This window comes from Ursus maritimus, unplaced genomic scaffold (genome assembly GCF_017311325.1).
Source record: "Ursus maritimus isolate PB19 unplaced genomic scaffold, ASM1731132v1 scaffold_5, whole genome shotgun sequence".
Taxonomy (NCBI): domain Eukaryota; kingdom Metazoa; phylum Chordata; class Mammalia; order Carnivora; family Ursidae; genus Ursus; species Ursus maritimus.
In genome coordinates, this window is record NW_024426663.1 from 60,539,250 (window position 1) to 60,558,323 (window position 19,074).

At 51.9% G+C, this 19,074-nt stretch overlaps 1 protein-coding gene across 9 annotated transcripts in view; it reads left to right on the top strand.

Annotated features, from left to right (window-relative positions):
* Nucleotides 1-719: 719 nt before the first annotated feature.
* P4HA2 (prolyl 4-hydroxylase subunit alpha 2) overlaps nucleotides 720-19,074 on the top strand; it is a 37,319-nt gene continuing 18,964 nt past the window's right edge. For 3 of the 9 annotated variants that reach the window (XM_008691642.2, XM_040622489.1, XM_008691643.2), the window contains exons 1-5: nucleotides 1,354-1,490; nucleotides 9,019-9,142; nucleotides 9,777-9,873; nucleotides 10,236-10,387; nucleotides 13,375-13,512. In XM_008691642.2, the coding sequence (XP_008689864.1) occupies nucleotides 9,061-9,142; nucleotides 9,777-9,873; nucleotides 10,236-10,387; nucleotides 13,375-13,512 (469 nt within the window). In that variant the 5' untranslated portion in view covers nucleotides 1,354-1,490; nucleotides 9,019-9,060. Of the gene's footprint in view, nucleotides 815-994; nucleotides 1,014-1,353; nucleotides 1,491-9,018; nucleotides 9,143-9,776; nucleotides 9,874-10,235; nucleotides 10,388-13,374; nucleotides 13,513-19,074 lie in introns of those variants that run through there. The other 6 variants (XR_005832535.1, XR_005832536.1, XM_040622487.1 and 3 more) reach the window with 5 other exon arrangements.

Sequence of the window (19,074 nt, forward strand, 5' to 3'; positions counted from 1 at the left end):
CCCCATTATGCCACCCCCCACCTCAGTCTTTGATTGGTCCCCTCCTCATCAACCCATCACCCACACATACGTCACCAGGAGGAGTGCCTGACACAGGAGCTGGGGACAGGCAGAATCCCTACGGGGAGCCTGGTCCTGTGGGGGGACCCCAGGTCTCTCGTCTTCTTCAAGGTCTTCTCCACTGGTCTGTCCACTCCACAGATACCCTGGTTCCCGGCCCGGGTTGCCCCCCCCCCCGCCCCCGCTCTCCCTGTAACCCGGGGGTGGTGATGATGGAGAGAGGCAGCAAGACCCCGTGCGCCCAGCAGGACCCCTGAAGAGATGGGCAGGAGCGGAGGCCGGGGGAGTCAGCACGCGGGCAAGGGCGCTCCCCGCCGCACCCGCGCGGGAATCGGGTGGCCGGCCCTTCGGCAGCAGCCCGGGGCCTGAGAAGGAGGGAGGGCCGAGTCCCGCAGGTGGAGCGGGGCGAGGGGAGGCGGGCGCGGCGTACGTGCGGCGAGCAGCCGGCGGCATGAAGGGCGCGGAGAGCGGCTCCCGCCCGGCCCCCAGCCCGCTCCCGGCGCCCGACCCCGGCGCGCACGGCAGCCCGGACCTCCCCTGGGGTCGCTGGCGGGGGCGACCCCCGGCCGAGGCTGTCAGGGCGCGGAGCCAGGGCGGGGGCCGGCCGGGGGGGCGGGAGGTGGGGACGTGGCGACGGCTCAAGCGGGCGGGGCCCGGCCACGGCGGGAGGCGGAGCCGCCCGGGGAGGAGGCACCGAGCGGGCGGGGCGCCGCCGCGGGAGGTTCTGGAAACGCCGGGAGCGGCGCGTGTCCAGGTGAGCGGGGCCCGCCCGCTCGGCCGCCGGGGCCGCCGCTGGGCTGGTGAGCGGGCCGGGGTCGGCGGGCCGTGCGTGCTGCCTGCGCCCGGGGGTCGCGCAGTCCGGGCCGCAGCCCCGAGCCCTCCGCCCCGCTTCTCCTCGCGTCTGGGTTCCTGTCCCGCCGCCTGCGTGCCCTCCCCGAGCTCAGGGTGGTGAGGTCAGCGGCGCCCTTCCTGCCGGTCCCTAGGCGTCCGCGTCGCTCCGGGTCGGGCGGGGCGGGGAACTTGGCCGCCCAGCCTCGTCAGGCTCCCCGGGAACGGGAACGGGCGGCCCGGCCCCGAGGGCGGCCAGAGGTTGGAGGCGGAGGCGGGGCCGTCGCCCGGGGCCCCTGGGGGCCGCTTAATGTTAGCGAGGTCCGCCTTCCTCCCTCCAAAAGGCTGGGAGTCTCTGGCCTTGGCGCGGCGGGGTCCAGCTTGGTGCTCGTGAAACGGGCTGTTGGTCGAGAAAGTTTTTTCCCCCTCTAGACATCACTTTCCACCGTGCTTGTTTTTCCTCAGCAGCTGCGCAGACCTGTGGTAACTAGTTAACTAATTCAACAAACGGACCCTTCAGTGTGTCAGAAACTGCAAGGAGTTGCTAGCCCAGTGAGGCAGACGGATTGAAGACTGGCAAAGTCCAGGTCCAAAACAGTGTGGTGAGTGCTGTGCTGGGAGAGAGTACCCGGCTGTGGCTCCTTGGTAGAGGACAGGATGCTTCAGGCCAGAGGGCTTCCTGGAGGAAGTCATCTGTGAACTGGAATGGTCAGAGGAAGGCTGAATAAAGAGTAACCTGGACAGAGGAACAGTGCGTGTGAGTGGGAGCAGTCCCACTCCAGTAGAGGCAAGGTGATGAAGAAGGGACATTTAAGGGGATAGCTGCCCATGAACCCAACCCACAAGAGTTTCAAGTGAGAGGACAGTGCCTGGTACTGTGCCCCACGTGTGGATGCTGCTCTGCGTGAGCGTGGATCAGGGCACTTCCTACTTCGGGACAGTTGGGCCCCTGGCCTTGTATTCTAATGTGATATCTTTAAGATGGTGTAGAACATTCGTGTGCCTCCCAAGACTGAGGCTGGTGTCTTCTGCTGTGGAGGGACACCTAAGGCTTGTGCTTCTTAATGTGAGCTGAGGCTTGACAGCCTCACCCCCTTGCAGGAGTCCTGGTTCTGAGAGCAAGGGTTGGGGGACATCATTTTGTAGATGAGGGCATTCTCACATGTCCCAGATTTTACCAAGATCCGCTTTCCACCTAAAAATTTGTAGAATGTTTTTGTAAGCTGCCGCTGCTGCTTCTCACCCTGTATCACAGCTGGAACAACAGGTTCCGTGATTTAGTTCTCTGTTAAATGAACCGAGATTTCCTTTGGCCTGTGCTTACACTGCCCCTGAAGTGTCTAGGGTGCAGTCTGTCACTGTGGTTCCGGGGCTCAGAGCCCAGCTTCTTCTATTCACTTCAACACACTCGCAGGAGTGTGCTTTGAATCCTCTTCTTCAAGGGCTTTTTTATTCTCAGATGGCCAAGTATGTCCACTGTGTGGCCCAGCCAAGGAGGCCACGTAGCAAGGATGGAGTGAGTTGGCTGGGGGCCTTATCCCAGAGATGCTGTCATGTTGGGCCACCCTCGTTCACTGAGAGCTCAGCAGGCAGACCTGATGGCAACTAGGCATTGCCTGTGACTTGCAATAGGCCCTTTTACCCAGGAGGAGGCTCTGAAATGGGGTGCCTGGGAGAGTGCTTCCTTAGCCACTGCTTTAGCCTGTACACAGCTGGTCTCTGTTCATTCCCTGAGTACCTCCCCTGTGCCTGGCTTCTGCTTGCAGTGTGCCTCGGGGTGGAATTAGGAGGGAGAGGAGGAGGAGGAGAAGGAGGTGGTGGTGACACTATCCTTGCCCGTGGGTAGCTCATAATCTCCCCAAGATTGCTGCTTCAGGCTGGCAGCTGGCCATGTGGCAGAGGAGGAGCTCAGAGTGTGAATACTCATCAGAAGGAGAGACTGTGTGGGTGCAGCCCTGAGGAATGACTAGGGTGAGGGAATCTGGGGTGTACTCATTTCCTGACAGAGCCTCGCTTTTTACTCTGCCCTCCCACGTCCATGGGAGGTTCTGAGGCTGGATGCAAGACCTTGGCCGATTTGTGGCCACGCTGGCTGATAGTGTATATTGGGCTGGTGGGTGTGTCCCTGGCTCTTGGGATCTGTCAAGAGTTTAATTTTATGCAGATGGTCATTGGCAGGAAATGCTGTGATGCAGGCACGTGCAAGCCTCGACAGAATGCTAGACCGAGAGTTAAACTGAGATTGCTTGAATCTAGCAGTTTGGACTTTTGAAGTGCCCCAGAGTGGGACATCAGCCTGTTTTACAGTGTGGGGCATAGTGGCTCCTGTGGTCTCTGGGGTTGTTGCTGGGGATGTGGACTGAAGGATATAGTTTTTATTCTCAGAAGGGGTGGAGGGTAATGAAAAGTCTGGACTAGACTTCTTGGAACCCTAGAAGAGTTTTTGTTTAAGTGTTGTCGTTGCCGGGCAGAGGATTAAGTATTTGGAGAGTGAGTTCTCCAGCTCAGATTGGATCGTCTGTCTGAGCCTGTTCACAGGCCAGTACCTGCTCTAGACCTTTCAGGAAGTGCTTGCTAGAGTATATAGCCTGCTTTGTACCTGGCACTCCCAAGGACCAGGGTGTGGCCAAGATCCTGAGGCCTGGTATTTGTAGGAACTCAGAACCAGTAGGTCAGAGGTATAGAAATACAAGAGATACTGGAGTATTAGTCCAGTCCTCTGCCTTTTGCTGGGGAGCTTTCTTTCCTTGATGAGCTTTAGAGCCACTGTTTGACCTCTTCCGGGGTCATTCCCTGATGGTCAGTGTGCTGCATTATGTCTGACTCTCCTCTTCCCTAAAGTAATGCTGCATTTCTTTTGGCCCTCGTGGAATGTGGAGATTGCCCAATATCTGCCTCATTTTCATCTTCACTATCCCCTAGACTAGACTGTCTTCTTTGCCAGGGATTAGCCAGGCAGCTGGCCGCTTAAGGTCTACTGATGTTCTTCCAGTACCCTCGGTGCTGGTGTCTGGTATAAGCTGTGCTTGATGGTGGGCTGCCCACTGATAATTGCCATCTCATTCAGTCCTCACAACAACCCTGTGAGATGTAGGTCCTCATGTTATCACCATGATATAGACGGGAAACAGACTTAGAACTTGTGTAAAGTCACGAAGCCAGGAAGTGATGGTGGAGCTGAGAATGAAGTTGGGGTTGTCTGATCCCTGACTAGACAGTACTGCCTTTCCCTGAGCGGGGCTGTGTGGTCATTTCTGAGGGCTGTGATGTCTGAGGCAGGAGTGACTGCTCACCTGAACTCGAGGCCCCATGTTGCTGTCCACATTTTGGTGGGTATGTCATGCAGCTGATTTATGAACCATGATAAAGCTCTTCACCTGGGCAGGCCTGCTCTCCTAGGTCAAAGTGGCTCCTTGTGGGAGACCCTCGTGCTGTAAGACAGTAGGTGTTACTGAGAGGGATGGAATGGTTGCAGTATCTAATGGAAAGTGTGTTTTGGGTTTGAGTCTCAGCTCTGCCACTGATTTGTGGTAGCATGTCAGGTACGCAGGAAACTCTCAGCCTCACTTATCTAGCTGCTATATCTGAAGTGGAGATGATTATCTAGTTTACAAGGTTTTGGTGAGGATTAGATGGTGAAATGAAAGATTTTTGGAAATACAAATAGTGGTTAGCCTAGTTTCCAAAAAAGCAGAGCCCGAGGTGGTGCTTCATGCTTTATTGGAAGGTGCAGGGCAGCAGGGGTAAGGGAAAAGAAGCCTGAGGGAGAGAAGGATGGAAGGCACAAGGTGGTGCTTTACTAAGCTGGCCAGGAGCTGCCATGCAGGATATCACTGGGTGAGCTCTACAGAAACTCGAGGCCACAGAACAGCTTGTCAGCGGAGGCCTGGTGAGGGAATTTATCTGCCGACCTCCTGTCTTCTGTCTTCATTGATCAGAGTTGCCTCATGGGAGTTAGCTCCCTCTTGCTCCTTGGTTGCACAACCAGAGTCCTCCAGCAGCCACTGGGGAGGCCAGTGTGGTACTTCTGTGGACTTTGGAAGTAGCGGGAGGAGCCAGAGATATGGGGCCTGCACACACTCCCCCCCAGAATCTGAGGCCCGGCAAGAGAGCCAGGGCCCAGGAGACTGGTGAGGCCAAGAGTCTGTGAGGTGGGACATCGGAGGCATCCCGTAGATTGCTTAGTGGACTTTGTCCTCATGTGTAGTCCCTTCTTAGGAGTTAGTCTCACTTAGATTGCCAAGCCTCTGCCAAGACTCTGACTGAAAGTCCAATTCGGACTTTGCATGTTGATTTTTACAGCCTTCTCTGCTCCTTCACTGCCTAGCTACGGAAGCAGGAGACGCTGTGGTTTTGATGGTACCCAAGTGGGAAATACAAATCAACATGTTCTTATACCTGATAGAGAAGTATAAGGATGGATACAGGTGCGCATCGAGGTTTCAGTGAAGAAAGTCCTCAGTGAAGAATATTTTTCCATGTGAGGTAGCATTTGAAGCTGGGAAACCTAGAGTCACGAGATAGGGGTGGAGGAGGCCATAGGGCCATGCCATGCAGAGTCACCAAGGCCCTTGGGGCTAAGGAGTTTGGACTTGATCCCGAGGGCAGTGGAGAGAGAAACCAAACTAGGAGCCATAGTAAGCCATGCTGGCTGCTTTGTAGGGCAGAGGTAGGGGGGATGCTAGATGAGAGGAGAGACCCGTGCAGGCAGGGGACAGGATGTCTGCAGGAGGGAACTGGGGGTGGCTCAGACCAGGGTGATGACTGAGGCCTGACATCAGGTAAGGAGAGTAGGGTGCCTTCCATCCTCCTGGGGGGTCAGCTTTCTGGGCCTGAATGGACATCCACGTGCCTAAGTTCCGGGGCCTCCACAACTCACAAGTCCTTGTGGCTTTGGCGGTCCAGAGTTGGCCACACCGCTGGGAGGCAGGGCCACTGGGGGGAGCCCTTTTCAGACAGGTTTTTGTTCCTTCCCAGAAGGCAGGCAACTTCTTTATTAGTGCCAGGCAAGACCTGCTTGTACTCAGCAAACTCATGTTCTGTCTCTAGGCTGTTAAATACATTGTTAAATTTCAAGCTGTTGCATTTGGGTTGCAGCTGGGAGCTTGGCAGAAGTTCGTGCCTGATGAGGTAAGGGGAGAAGCTAAGGACGCTGCTGGTTTGCAGCTGGAAACCTCTTTTCATGGCCGTTTGGCCAGATTGTAAATGTCCTTTCCAAAGAGCAGGCTTGTTGGGGCCTCTGATTGTATGTCTTGGAATTTGCCTGTACTTAGAAACAGTGCTGGTCACCTGGTGAGTGAATCATTGTCACTGGGGTGTTGGTGGGCTTTGGAGAACCTCCCTGTAGGGGTCCAAACTTGGGACTTAATATGCATACAGTGTCCATTCTTAACAATCCGTAACAATTGATTGTGTGGAAAAATGTAAAATTTTCTTTTGTTGTTTCTAACTTGAACAAGTCTTTGGTGAAGCATTATTTGGTGGATGCCTGGTATGGGTCAGACATTGTTCTAAACTTGGGATGCAGCGCAGATAAAACTCAGTGTTGGTTTTCTCCTCAGGCTTGGTGCCACTCAGTGTTTCGTTTTTCATAAAAGGAGATTTGACGTTGCCCATTTCCAGGTCTATTCAGCATGGATTTCTGAGGTTTCCTAGAAGGGCTTGTGGCAGCACTGGACACTCTGGGGGGGGGGCACCAGGCATGCACACACATTCCCACCTACTCTGTCCTAAGCAAGCTCTGGGTATAGGTATGAGATCAGATTGGGGGAAAGGCAAGTGGGGGCTTGGCTCGGCCTTTCCGACACTGTGGGACAGTCCCTCTTGGATGCTGCCTCTTCCCAACCTGACCCTCATTAGATAACTTCTTATACAAAGCCTTTAGTGTTCAGGGTCAGGATCCAGGGAAATGTTGGGACCGTAGGGCATCTCTGCCTGAGGCGGCAGTCTAGGGGTTGCTTGGGGGTACCTAGCTCTCTGACCAGTGGAGTAATCTTCCCCTCCCCCCATCAGAGCAGGACTTTGCAGGCTCTTGGCAAGCCATTTCCCAGAACCCCATCTGTGATTCTTTGGGGCTCTGCCTCAGGGCTGGTATTCGTGGATGGGCTTAGTCTGAGCCAGATAGTGCATTCCAGAGAAATGACAGCTGGTGTTCATGTAGTGAAGGAACCTGGCTGCTTTTCCTGAGTGCTGTAAGGCATGAGCCCTGGACAGTATCACCAGGAGGATTTGAGAGGAGCAGAGAGGTGTCTCCCTCCATTGAACTTGTTACCCCGTCTCTGAAGAAGTATGCCACTGCAGCCAGTGACACAGCAGGGGAGAAGCGCTGGGCTCCCCTACTTCCACCTGTGCCTGGTCTGAGCTCTTGCCAGGGCCCTGCTCTCCCACCATCCCAGCCTGACAGGCAGTTGGCTGGTCCCTCACTGTCCACAGGTACAACCTCTTGGCCCTGGATTTTAGTTTCCTTTTCACATGTAGAAGGTGCTTTCCTGAGTTAGTTAAGCCTCTTGAGGTGTAAGGAACAGACATTACTCCCTGTAGAGGTGCCTTATGTAAGTAAGAAGAGAGGCCCTCAGGAATCCTGGGCTGGAGGTGCAGAAGATGTGAGGCCTGGGAGCAGACCTGTGGCTGGGACAGGGTGGACCTGCACTCCACCTTGGGGCTGATGGCCTCCTCACCTTCTCTCAGTGACTTGCTTTCCTCTGCTGCCCTAACTGCATAATCCATCCCTTAGCCTGATACTCCGTGCCCTGCAGCAGGTTCTGGCCCAAAAGATCTTGCTCTATGCATCTCGGCCTCCAACACTTAGGGCATTGATGGGCATGCTGATGGCTCTGCAGACATCTGGCAGGGGCATTAACGAATGCAGCCATTCGCTTATTCTCTCCTCTTTCTGAGAGAGGGACCTGTTTGGGGGTGGGCCTTGTGGTTGGGCTTCTCTGAGCCTAACCTGGCACCACAGTGGGTTGGAATTTCTTCTGAGGCGAGGAGTGGTAGCCATGACTGTGTGTCTGATCAACCAGGGCAAGCAAAACGCTGCTGGACTGGCATTACCTGAGACTTGGAATTCTGTCAGGTAAGGCTTACATTTTGGGGAGAAGCATTTGTATTTTCTTCATTTTTCTTGTTTGCTCTTAGTATATTTCCACTGGGACTTGGCTGACGTCAAGCAGGAAGAGAAGGGACTGGTAGAGCTGGGGCTCAGGTGTGTGCTGGGCTGCATGGCTGAGCTGGGAGACCATGTCCAAAGCTTCCCTTATGTACTTAGGTCCACTGCCAGTGGGGCTTGTCCCAGGTTGTGCCTGCTGCCTTCACAGCTGAGGCTGGCTATTTCTAGGCTGACGAGAAGCCAGAAGCTGGTCTGGCATCCATGTCAGCAGTCCAGCACATCCCAGGGTTTTGGCCTTGAATGGCGGATTGATTTTTGTATTCCAAGTACCTAACTCAGTGACTAGCCTATGTGGATCTTCAGCAAATATTTGCGAATGGTGACTTGCCAGTGAGGACGGTGTCTGGTGAGGTGGCAGACAGGAAGAGCAGTGCCTGCCCCAAGTGCCTGCTCCCCATGCTGCCTTTGCTGTGGCCAGGTACAGATGGCGGGGGCAGTTTGATCCCCCTTCTGGCCAGCCAGCTGCTGTACACCTCATTTTGGGGGTGAGTTCCCTGGGGCCTATTGTGTCAGGTTCTCTTTATGTCATTGTTTCTCCTGTACTTTCAGTGTTCTCGTAGGCAGAAGCTACATGTAACCTGGGGGTCCCCAGCACCTGGCACTGTCCTGACACACATGTTGGAAAGAAAGACAGAAATGAAATAAGCAGTCTGTGAAATGAGAAGGGTTGGGCCCGTATATTGGACTGGCTGTTAGAAGCAGAGGGGACTGTCTCCCGCACCACTCAGCCTTTCCATGTTGCTAGTAGTTACCGGGAATCTGGAGGGCAGGGGCTCTCCCAGGGGCACATGGCCTCCCAGAGCAGGGGCCAGAATTGAGCACACATCACTGGTTGCACACCCTGGCCTCTTTCCACTGCTGGTGCAGAATATCCTTAGTTTCTGTGTCCTTGGTCGGGGTTTTGGCATGCACATGTGTATGTATCTCTTCACCTAAGTTGCTTTTTTCACCTGTTGATCCAGTGGCTGTCACTGAATGCCTTGCAGACACTGTTCTCTGTGACCATGAAACGCTGGGTGTCCACATTGCTGGTGGCCTGGTTTGGTGTCCTGGGCTGTGTGCAGGCTGAATTCTTCACTTCTATTGGTATGTGCCAACAGGACTGTCTTCTCCCTGAGCAATCCTTGGCTCAAGTGCCGGGGAATGTCACCACCTGAATCCTGTTCTCACTCAAGGTGGGATGGCTCACTCACTGTTTTTGACCAGTTCTGGGGAAAGTGGGGCTTGCGGAGCTGCCATTTCCCCTTCTGAGGCCCTGATGACCTGAATGTCCTTGCTGGGAGCCAGGTCTCTCAACTGGATCTCCTCCCTGAGAAGCGCAGGCTGCTCCTGGCCCCCCTGGCCTTTCTAACCATCTTTGTCCAGGGCCAGAGAGTGGTTCTGAGCAAAGAAGCCCGCAGGATGTCCATTCCCTGATGCCATGACCCAGCTGGGTGCCAGTAGGAGAATGAGATTTGGGGCTTCTTCCTTAAGGCACTCCCAGTGCTCTCATCTCACCTTCCCCTTGGAGCCCCCACCTCTGTCTTACTGGAGCTGGGGGCCAGGACCATGTGAGTACCTAGGCCCCCTTTAACTCCCAAGTCCCCATGATCCCAAGAGAGTTGACATGCCATGCGGGTGGCCCCGAGGACTTGCCTCTGTACTGGTGTTCTGTGCCTCAAGGAAGGGTGGTGGATGTCCCTCATCCATTTCTTTCTGGCCCTTTTCTCTTTCCCTGCAGGGCACATGACCGACCTAATTTATGCAGAGAAGGACCTGGTGCAGTCTTTGAAGGAGTACATCCTTGTGGAGGAAGCCAAGCTCTCCAAGATTAAGAGGTATCTGATGTCCCAAGGTCCCACCCCCACCCCCCAGAACCCATCCAGGGTGCCCATAAGAGGAAGCCCTTGAGAGAGCAGCGAGGAGCTGGCCTAGAGGTTACTTCATGCCAGTCCTCCTAGTGGCTCAGCACACGGGCTAAGTCCTCCCTGCTTTTCTCTACTTAACAGCCTTTTTGCATACATTGGGGCTCCCACTCTTCTCTAGATTAAGGGACTGCAAGTGTCAGTGGGGAATTGCTGTATTCATTTTATATTGCCTCTCGATAGAAAAGGGTCCTGAATCTCACCACTGAAATTACCACAGGTCAAGACCTGTGTGAGTGGGTGTGTTAAGTCTTCCTTTTCCTCTGTTTCCACAGCTGGGCCAACAAAATGGAAGCCTTGACCAGCAAGTCAGCTGCTGACCCTGAAGGTTACCTGGCCCACCCCGTGAATGCCTATAAACTGGTGAAGCGGCTGAACACAGACTGGCCTGCGCTGGAGGACCTTGTCCTGCAGGACTCGGCCGCAGGTGAGGAACGGTGAGCAGGTGCTTGGGGAGCCAGTGTGTCCGTGTGCTTGTGCCTGGGGAGTGTGCCTCTGAGCCTGTCCTGGGTCTGTGGCTGTTAGTGGGCGTGTGCAGTGTGTGGATATGCACCCTGCCAGGCCTGTAGCCATCTCCCTTCTCTCTGGGCACCTAGCAGTTGGCTGTCCTTACTTTTAATATGTAGTAATCAGTTCTTGCCTTTTCCTAGTGTTTTTATTCCCTTTTTAAAAAAGTACTGTGTTTTTTGGGGTGCCTGGGTGGCTCAGTTGTTAAGTGTCTGCCTTCAGCTCAGGGCGTGATTGCAGAGTCCTGGGATCGAGCCCCACATCAGGCTCTTCCGCTGGGAGCCTGCTTCTTCCTCTCCCACTCCCCCTGCTTGTGTTCCCTCTCTCGCTGGCTGTCTCTATCTCTCTGTCAAATAAATAAATAAAATCTTTAAAAAAATAAAATAAAAGTACTGTGTTTTTGTAGAAAAGTTAGAAAACAAAATGATGTAAGAAAATTGGAATTCTTAACCCAGTTGTCTAGTGATAAGCACTATTAAAATTCCAGTCTTCCTACACTTGTATTTACATTAAAAGTAGAAATGGACCCATTCATATAGTCCAGGGAATGCAAACTCACTTGCTTTGAGGGACCAAATGAATTAAAAAAAGTGAGTCAAAAAAAAAAAAAAAAAAGTGAGTCAAGTGGGCTGGGTTATGGGGCCAGCGTACTGGGGATTATGGGTCTCATCTAAATCCATTCCCATTCATACCTTTTAGAAATAAAACGTATCTGTAGGCAGATTTGTACCATAAGCATACAGTGATTTCCTGTATTTTCCAGCTTCTTTAAATGTCCATTAAATGTTATGTGAAATGATTTTAATGGCTACACAGAAATAAGTCAAACGGATGTAGTATAAAACTGGTCAAGTTAGTGGATGTGGGATTGTTTCCAAATTATCAGCAATCGTGCATTACATCTTTGTGCCTACCTCTGATTATTTTCTTTTCTTAAAATTCTTTTAAAAAAATTATTTTTTTAAGATTTTATTGAGAGAGAGAGAGAGAATGAGCGAGCTAGTGCAGGAGCAGGGGCAGGGGCAGGGAGCTGGGGGCAGAGGGAGAGGGAGAAGCAGGCTTCCTGCTGAGCAGGGAGCCTGAAGCCAGCTGGATCCCAGGACCCCGGGATCATGACCTGAGTGGAAGGCAGATGCTTAACCGACTGAGCCACCCAGGCGCCCTCTCTGATTATTTTCTTAGTTTAAATTCCTAGAAATGGTATTTGCAGGTCGGAGTATGAACTTTTTTAAAGCTTTAAGTGTGCTTGGTGTCTTTTAATGCGCTGGTATTTTTTATGCTCTAACATTTTCCTCTCAGCAGGAGGTGGTGGGGCAGGCATGGAGGTGGGCCCTCCTGACTCCAGCCAGCCCTGGGCTCAGCCTCCTGGACTCCCGGCCTCTTCTCCCTGAGTCGGGAGTGCTGATTAACCTCAGACTGGTTGTCTCTGGCTGAGGCAGTTCAGCCCATGTGGCCAGACTGGGCTGGGCTTGGCTGGGGGCAGGGTGGCCTCTGGGGAGGGATTGGTGAGTTCAGCCAGGCTGGAGCTGTGCCCAGTGAGCTCACTGCCTCCAGAAGCCATGGCTGCCTTTCCCAGCCCCCTGTCTTCCAGCCTGGGGCTGTAGCTCAGAACTAGTTGTTCTGCCGGCACTGTGGTAGAATAAGCCTGCCGGGATGACCTTCCGCTCCCTAGTCTTGCTCTCCACACCCCACCCCCACTGGCAGCATCTGGTTCTTGTAGAAAACCTTATAATTACCAGAAGGCAGACAGGACAGGCCCAGAGAGCAAAAGGTTGTTTTCACCTCTTACTTGAGAGTTCTTGCCTCTGAAATGAGGGGGACGTGCTGACGGTGTGGCTTTTTCTGGGGGCATGTTTTCTTTTTCCTGAATTCCAGACTCCTAGAATCCCTGACTGTGCAGCCACCGGGAAGGCAGGATTACAGCTTCTTGATCCCTGGGTCCCCAGGCATGGTTAGAAGTGGGTGTTTGAGCCTGAGGTCCTGAGAGTAGGTGGCCGTGGGTACTGCTGCCCTGAGGAAGAGGCCGGGGAAGGAAGGGCCTTGGGGTTCCCCTCCCAATTCTTAGCTCACAGGCAGCACTGAAACTCCTAAATCAGCTTGGGAGGGTCTGGCTTCCACCTGGAGTCCTGAGATCATAAGAGGTGCATATCTTGCTTAAGAGCTAGGGCTTGGAGTCCCAGAACAGCCTCCTTGGGTACTTCTGTGGTCAGGGGCTGTCCTAGCTTCCAGGCGGTGGTCTTGAGTGCTACATTCGGGGGGCTCATGCCTTTGAGCTCATGGCAGGTCTGAGCTGTGGGAGTCCCTAGAGAGCAAGCACCAAATCACTCCACGATAGTCATCATCACCTTTCTGGATGATAAGGGCCAGTGGTCAGTAATGAGTGGCTAGCTAGGTTCCCTGAGTTGACCACCTCTATCCCTTGGGCTCCTTGACCTGGAACATGGGCTGGAGGTCTGTTTATCTGCCCCCCCCCCCTCCCAGTGATCCTGGATCAAGGTTTTCCATGTGGTTCATTTTCCATCAAGTGATCAACAGATTCTCCCTGAGTCTTCTCCTGTGTCCTTTTCAATTACTGTTTCTGTTCACTGTTCCTTCTGTCTCCACCAGATCTGAGTGCTTTGGAGCCAAGACTCTCAGACTCCCACATGTTAACCAGTTTGTGGGGACATCTTTGGTCAATTCCAAATGAGCAGTACAGGCAGTTCGTACAGTGAGGAGGAAGAAAAGAGAGATCTTCATGGACTGGAGCCATCGGGGAGGGCTTCCTGAAGGAAGGGGAAACCGCCTTGAGGGAAGGGGCAGGGAGATTGCACTAGGCAGAAACCCTCCACTGGGTACCTTTCTGGTCCCAGGTGGAATTGTGACCTTGGATCAGGGTAACCTGTTGTTTTCACTCTCATTTGGAAGGTTTTATTGCCAACCTCTCTGTGCAGCGGCAGTTCTTCCCCACTGAAGAGGACGAGATGGGAGCTGCCAAGGCCCTGATGAGACTTCAGGACACATACAAGCTGGACCCGGACACGATTTCCAAAGGGCAACTTCCAGGTACCTTACCACTCCAGGCTTTGCTCATCCAATGGATGTGTGTCTACTATGGCGTCTGGACCCTACTATGGATTGGAGCCACCACCATCTGGTGGTCTTCACCCTCAGGCACACCATCACTGCTGGTGATGATACTCTCTTGGGTTTCCAGGTGGTACCAGTCCCCCCCATTCCCATGACAGCCACCTCCTCTCAGCCCCTACTCTTCCTTCCCATACCTTCTCCTCTCCCCACTCAGAGAAAGCCGAGGCTACTGCTCAGGACCCCTTAGCCTCTGCCCCCCAGAGCGCTGCTCAGATCTGCTTCCAGACCTGCTTCTGTCCCCACACCGTCTGATTTCTTTATGACGAAGGCTGATCTCTGGACTCACTGCCCTGTGTCCTGTGTGTCCTCAGTTATGGTCTCTGCCCTGTTCATTCTTGGCCCACCCCACTTGGTTCTTCCCCCTGAGCTCACACACACCGTGGGTTCTTACTCACCTTACAAACACCTCCCTCAGGATCCAAGGCCCTTCAGGTCTCTGCTGCTGATGCATCTCTTGGTTAGCCTAACTTAGCTAGGCTGCCGAACAGTCATCCACATGCTCTGCACTTCCTTGCTTCCCAGGTCCTCCTGAACACGCAGAGTCTGGCCTCTTTGCCCACCATCCACCGATCCTGTCCCTGCCAGGTCACCAGTGGCCACTCAGCTGCTAAAGCCAGTGGTCGGGTTTCAGGCATAATTTCCTTTGGCACATTGATTGTCCCAGTGTTCCTGATACTCTCCTTCCTTTGAATTCTGAGGCACTGATCTCTATTGCTTCTCTTTTCAGCTTTCGGCTCTCATTTTTTTTTTTTTAAACAGGCCCCTTTCACCTGATTGCCTCAGTTTGCTTAGAAGAGGATATATTGGGTTTGGGGGACTGTTAGAGGCCAGTAAACCCAGGGATTCAGTTAGAGCCCATTAGACTTTGGATGTCACTCACCCATGGGGACCCTGGAGGCACAAGCCTGGGAATCATGGTGTGTAGGAGAAAGAGGCCCTCTGTAGTCGGCTAGTCAAGGCCTAGAGTTCTGCCACTGAGGAGTCTGGTGAGCCAATGGGAAGGAGTGTAGACTTCTTATTCCTGCCTTAGTCAGGTCATGGACCAAGCCAAGCCATGAAGCCAGTGAGAGAAGGCCCCTGAGGGCCCCTGCAAGACATGTTCACACTGTAGCTGTGAGAATGGTTGTTAGGAGGAGGGAGCCACACCCAAGCATTGACCTTGTACATTCAGTTAACAGATCCTTGCATGTCCTGGAGAGGCAGGGAGGGTGGAAGGGAGTTATTCCCCAGGATTCCCTTACGTAGTTTTCCCTAAGCACCTTCTGCAGGTGAGCCCAGCCATTTCCATCACATGAACATGGATGACATCCACACCTGTGTTTCCTATCAAGGCTTATAGCCAAAGCTTCCAACCAGTGAAGGCAAATGCCTTTGGGGCATCTCTACTTCGGTGTTCTGTGGGCTCCTCAAAAGTCACATATTCCAAACTAAAATCCTCATTGCCTTTTGAAATGTTTACCCTCCTCCCTTGCTCCTTGCCTGAGCAGAGAGCACCTCCGTCCACTGGCAGCCCAAGTCAGAATCCTAAGGCCCGTGGGTTCTACCTGTCTTGTGTCTTCTTTACTTGGAGGCCCGGACTCCAGCCTCATGGTCACTTACTTCTCAACTGGATTATTGAAATAACATTCTGACTTGTCGTGTATCTCCAGCTCACTCTTTAAAATCATTCTCCGTGTGGTCTTAAGCACATCTCTGTTTACATCAGTTCCTGATCACAAAGCTTAACTTTAACTGCTAAACCCAAATTCCTCCTGTGTGTGGTCTTTGAGGTCTTGCATGGCGCCCTCTCCTGGGCCTCCTTGCCTATACTAAGTATTAAGTTTGTACTAAGCTACCCACCACCTAGCTTCCTTGTCCATCCCACACCCTCTGCAGGAATACCTTTACCCACATCAGCGGGGTCTCATGTCTGGTTGCCTTTCAGCGCTCAGGTCACCCACCACCTAGCTTCCTTGTCCATCCCACACCCTCTGCAGGAATACCTTTACCCACATCAGCGGGGTCTCATGTCTGGTTGCCTTTCAGCACTCAGGTCAGCTGGCACTCTCCAGGGAGTGCTCTCCAAGGGGGTAGATTTTTGATGGGCTTCTGGGGAGGATGCTGAATATGTGGGAGCTATTCTTTTTTTTTTTTTTTAAGATTTTATTTATTTATTTGACACACAGAGAGAGACAGCCAGCAAGAGAGGGAACACAAGCAGGGGGAGTGGGAGAGGAAGAGTGCGGAGAAGCCTGATGCAGGGCTCGATCCCAGAACTCCGGGATCACGCCCCGAGCCGAAGGCAGATGCTTAACTACTGAGCCACCCAGGCGCCCCTGTGGGAGCTATTCTTGACCTTCTCGGCCTCTGTGAGACATGTGAATTGTAGCTGCTGATTATTAGCATCCCGGGGATCACAGAAGACATCTTTATATGTCATCTCGTTGAATTCTTGCCATGAGTCCCCTAAAATTGATGGTATTAACTCTAGACCTAAGGGGACTGAGAGTTGGAGAGGTTCAGTAAATTATCCATTCACACAGCTGGTGGGCGCCATAGCCAGGCCCGCGCAGACCCAGCTTTGTCCAGCCAGCTCAGCTGCTATTTTATACTGCCTCCGTCATTGTGAGTTCCTGAGAATTACATAGCTAAAGGAGATCTGTGGAGGCCCAAGGATAATGGCCAGGGGCTCAAGGAACCCCTGGATCCTTAGCCCGTCTACTAGCTCCATCTTTTTTTTTTTTTTAATTTTTTATTATGTTATGTTAGTCACCATACAGTATATCCTTAGTTTTTGATGTAGTGTTCCGTGATTCATTGTTTGCATATAATACCCAGTGCTCCAGGCAATACATGCCCTCCTTGATACCCAGCACCGGGCTAGCCCATCCCCCCACCCCCCTCCCCTCTGAAACCTTCAGTTTGTTTCCCAGAGTCCGTAGTCTCTCGTGGTTCATTCCCTCTTCTGTTTACCCCCCCTTCATTCTTCCCTTCCTTCTCCTACCGATCTCCCTGCTATTCCTTATGTTCCACAAATGAGTGAAACCATATGATAATTGTCTTTCTCTGCTTGACTTATTTCACTAAACATTATCTCCTCCAATCCCGTCCATGTTGCTGCAAATGTTGGGTAATCATTCTTTCTGATGGCTGAGTAATATTCCATTGTATATATGGACCACATCTTCTTTATCCATTCGTCTGTTGAGGGGCATCTCGGCTCCTTCCACAATTTGGCTATTGTGGACAATGCTGCTATGAACATTGGGGTGCATATGGCCCTTCTCTTCACTACATCTGTATCTTTGGGGTAAATACCCAGTAGTGCAATTGCTGGGTCATAGGATAGCTCTATTTTTAACTTTTTGAGGAACCTCCACACTTTTTTCCGAAGTGGCTGTACCAACTTGCATTCCCACCAACAATGTAGGAGGGATCCCCTTTCTCCACATCCTCTCCAACATTTGTTGTTTCTTGCCTTGTCCATTTTTGCCATTCTAACTGGCGTAAGGTGGTATCTCAATGTGGTTTTGATTTGAATTTCCCTGATGGCTAATGATTTTGAACATTTTTTCATGTGTCTGTTAGCCATTTGTATGTCTTCACTGGAAAAGTGTCTGTTCATATCTTCTGCCCATTTTTGATTTGATTATTTGTTTCTCATGTATTGAGTTTGAGAAGTTCTTTATAGTTCTTGGATACCAGCCTTTTATCTGTAGTTTCATTTGCAAATATCTTCTCGCATTCTGTGGGCTGCCTCTTCGTTTTGATGACTGTTTCCTTTGCTGTGCAGAAACTTTTTATCTTGGTGAAATCCCAAAAGTTCATTTTTTCAGCAACAGAAGTTGCTGTGGCCGATGTCGAAGAGGTTACAGGCTATGTTCTCTTCTATGATTTTGAGGGATTCCTGTCTCACATAGAGGTCTTTCATCCATTTGAAGTTTATCTTTGTGTATAGTGTGAGAGAGTGGTCAAGTTTCATTCTTTTGTATATAGCTGTCCAATTTTCCCAGCACCATTTATTGAAGAGACTGTCTTTTTTCCACCGGATGTTTTTTCCTGCTTTGTCAAAGATTAGTTGACCATAAAGTCGAGGGTCCATATCTGGAGTCTGTATTCTGTTCCACTGGTTTATGTGTCTGTTTTTGTGCCAGTACCATGCTATCTTGGTGATCACAGCTTTGTAGTATAGCTTGAAATCAGGCAACGTAATGCCCCCAGCTTTGTTTTTCTTTTTCAACATTTCCTTGGCAATTCAGGGTCTTTTCTGGTTCCGCACAAATTTTGGGATTGTTTGTTCCAGCTCTTTGGAAAATGTCATCGGTATTTTGATCAGGATGGCATTGAAAGTGTAGATTGCTCTGGGTAGCATAGACATTTTAACTCTGTTTATTCTTCCGATCCATGAGCATGGAATGTTTTTCCATCTTTTTGTGTCTTCTTCAATGTTTTTATCAGTGTTCTGTAGTTTCTAGAGTATAGATCCTTTACCTCTCTGGTTAAGTTTATTCCGAGGTATCTTACGGTTTTTGGTGCTATTGTAAATGGAATCGATTCCCTAATTTACTAGCTCCATCTTGTGTTCACTCTCCTCACCTTCCTATCCCACGTTGTCTATTGCTGAGCCATCATGGTGAGCAGACCCCTGTCTCTAATGTACCTGACCCATTGCAGTAGGAGTTTCGCTGTGGACAGAGCCCCACCTTGGACATTAGGCAGGAAGAAGCCCCTCTAAGGCGGCAGCTCTTTCACGGCACCCATGCCTAGGAGTCTGTTAATGGGGTTAACGGAGACTTCCCTGCTTTCCAGGGAGGGTCACAGCCCTTCTTTCCTCTGCATGGGGCCTGCTTTTTCATTATTCCCTAAGGAGTACACTCATCGTCCCTCCCACCTTACTCCTACCCTAAATCCTACATTTTCCCATAGGTAGCATACTATATCTCATCCTTCTTGACTTGAGACTATCTTCATGGTCACCTTCCAGTGCGGAGCCCATGGCACACAGGAGCTGCAGAATTGATGCTCACCAAGGTCCCCGCCACCTAACGGTCAAAGGTGGCACTGCAGTCTTGGCTCTGACCTCCCTTGGCGTCTGTCCCACAGCTCCTGCTCTGTTTGTGCTACCTATCAGGCCCTGCTCAGTGTTACTCTTTGTCCTTTCTCTGTGGGGTTCTGGCCTGAGCTACTTTCTCTACTCTCTCCTCACACTCTTGCTTTAGGTGCCACCTAAGTTCTGTTTTTTATATTCAACTAATTTTTCTACTTTCCAGACTCATATGGCCAGCTGCCCAGCAGACATCTCCTGTGTGGCTCACAGGACCTTCATACTCTCCTGAATACTACTGCTTCTTGGGCTTCTTCACAACAGAGGCATATCTTCCCACATGGGAGAAGGGGAGTCTGTGGCCAGGAGATTGGCTGTGAAGCCCAGTCCAAGGCAGGGCCCTCCTGGTTGTGCTCACTTGGAAGTACCTGGTCGTAAGCTCTGGTGGGACTCTG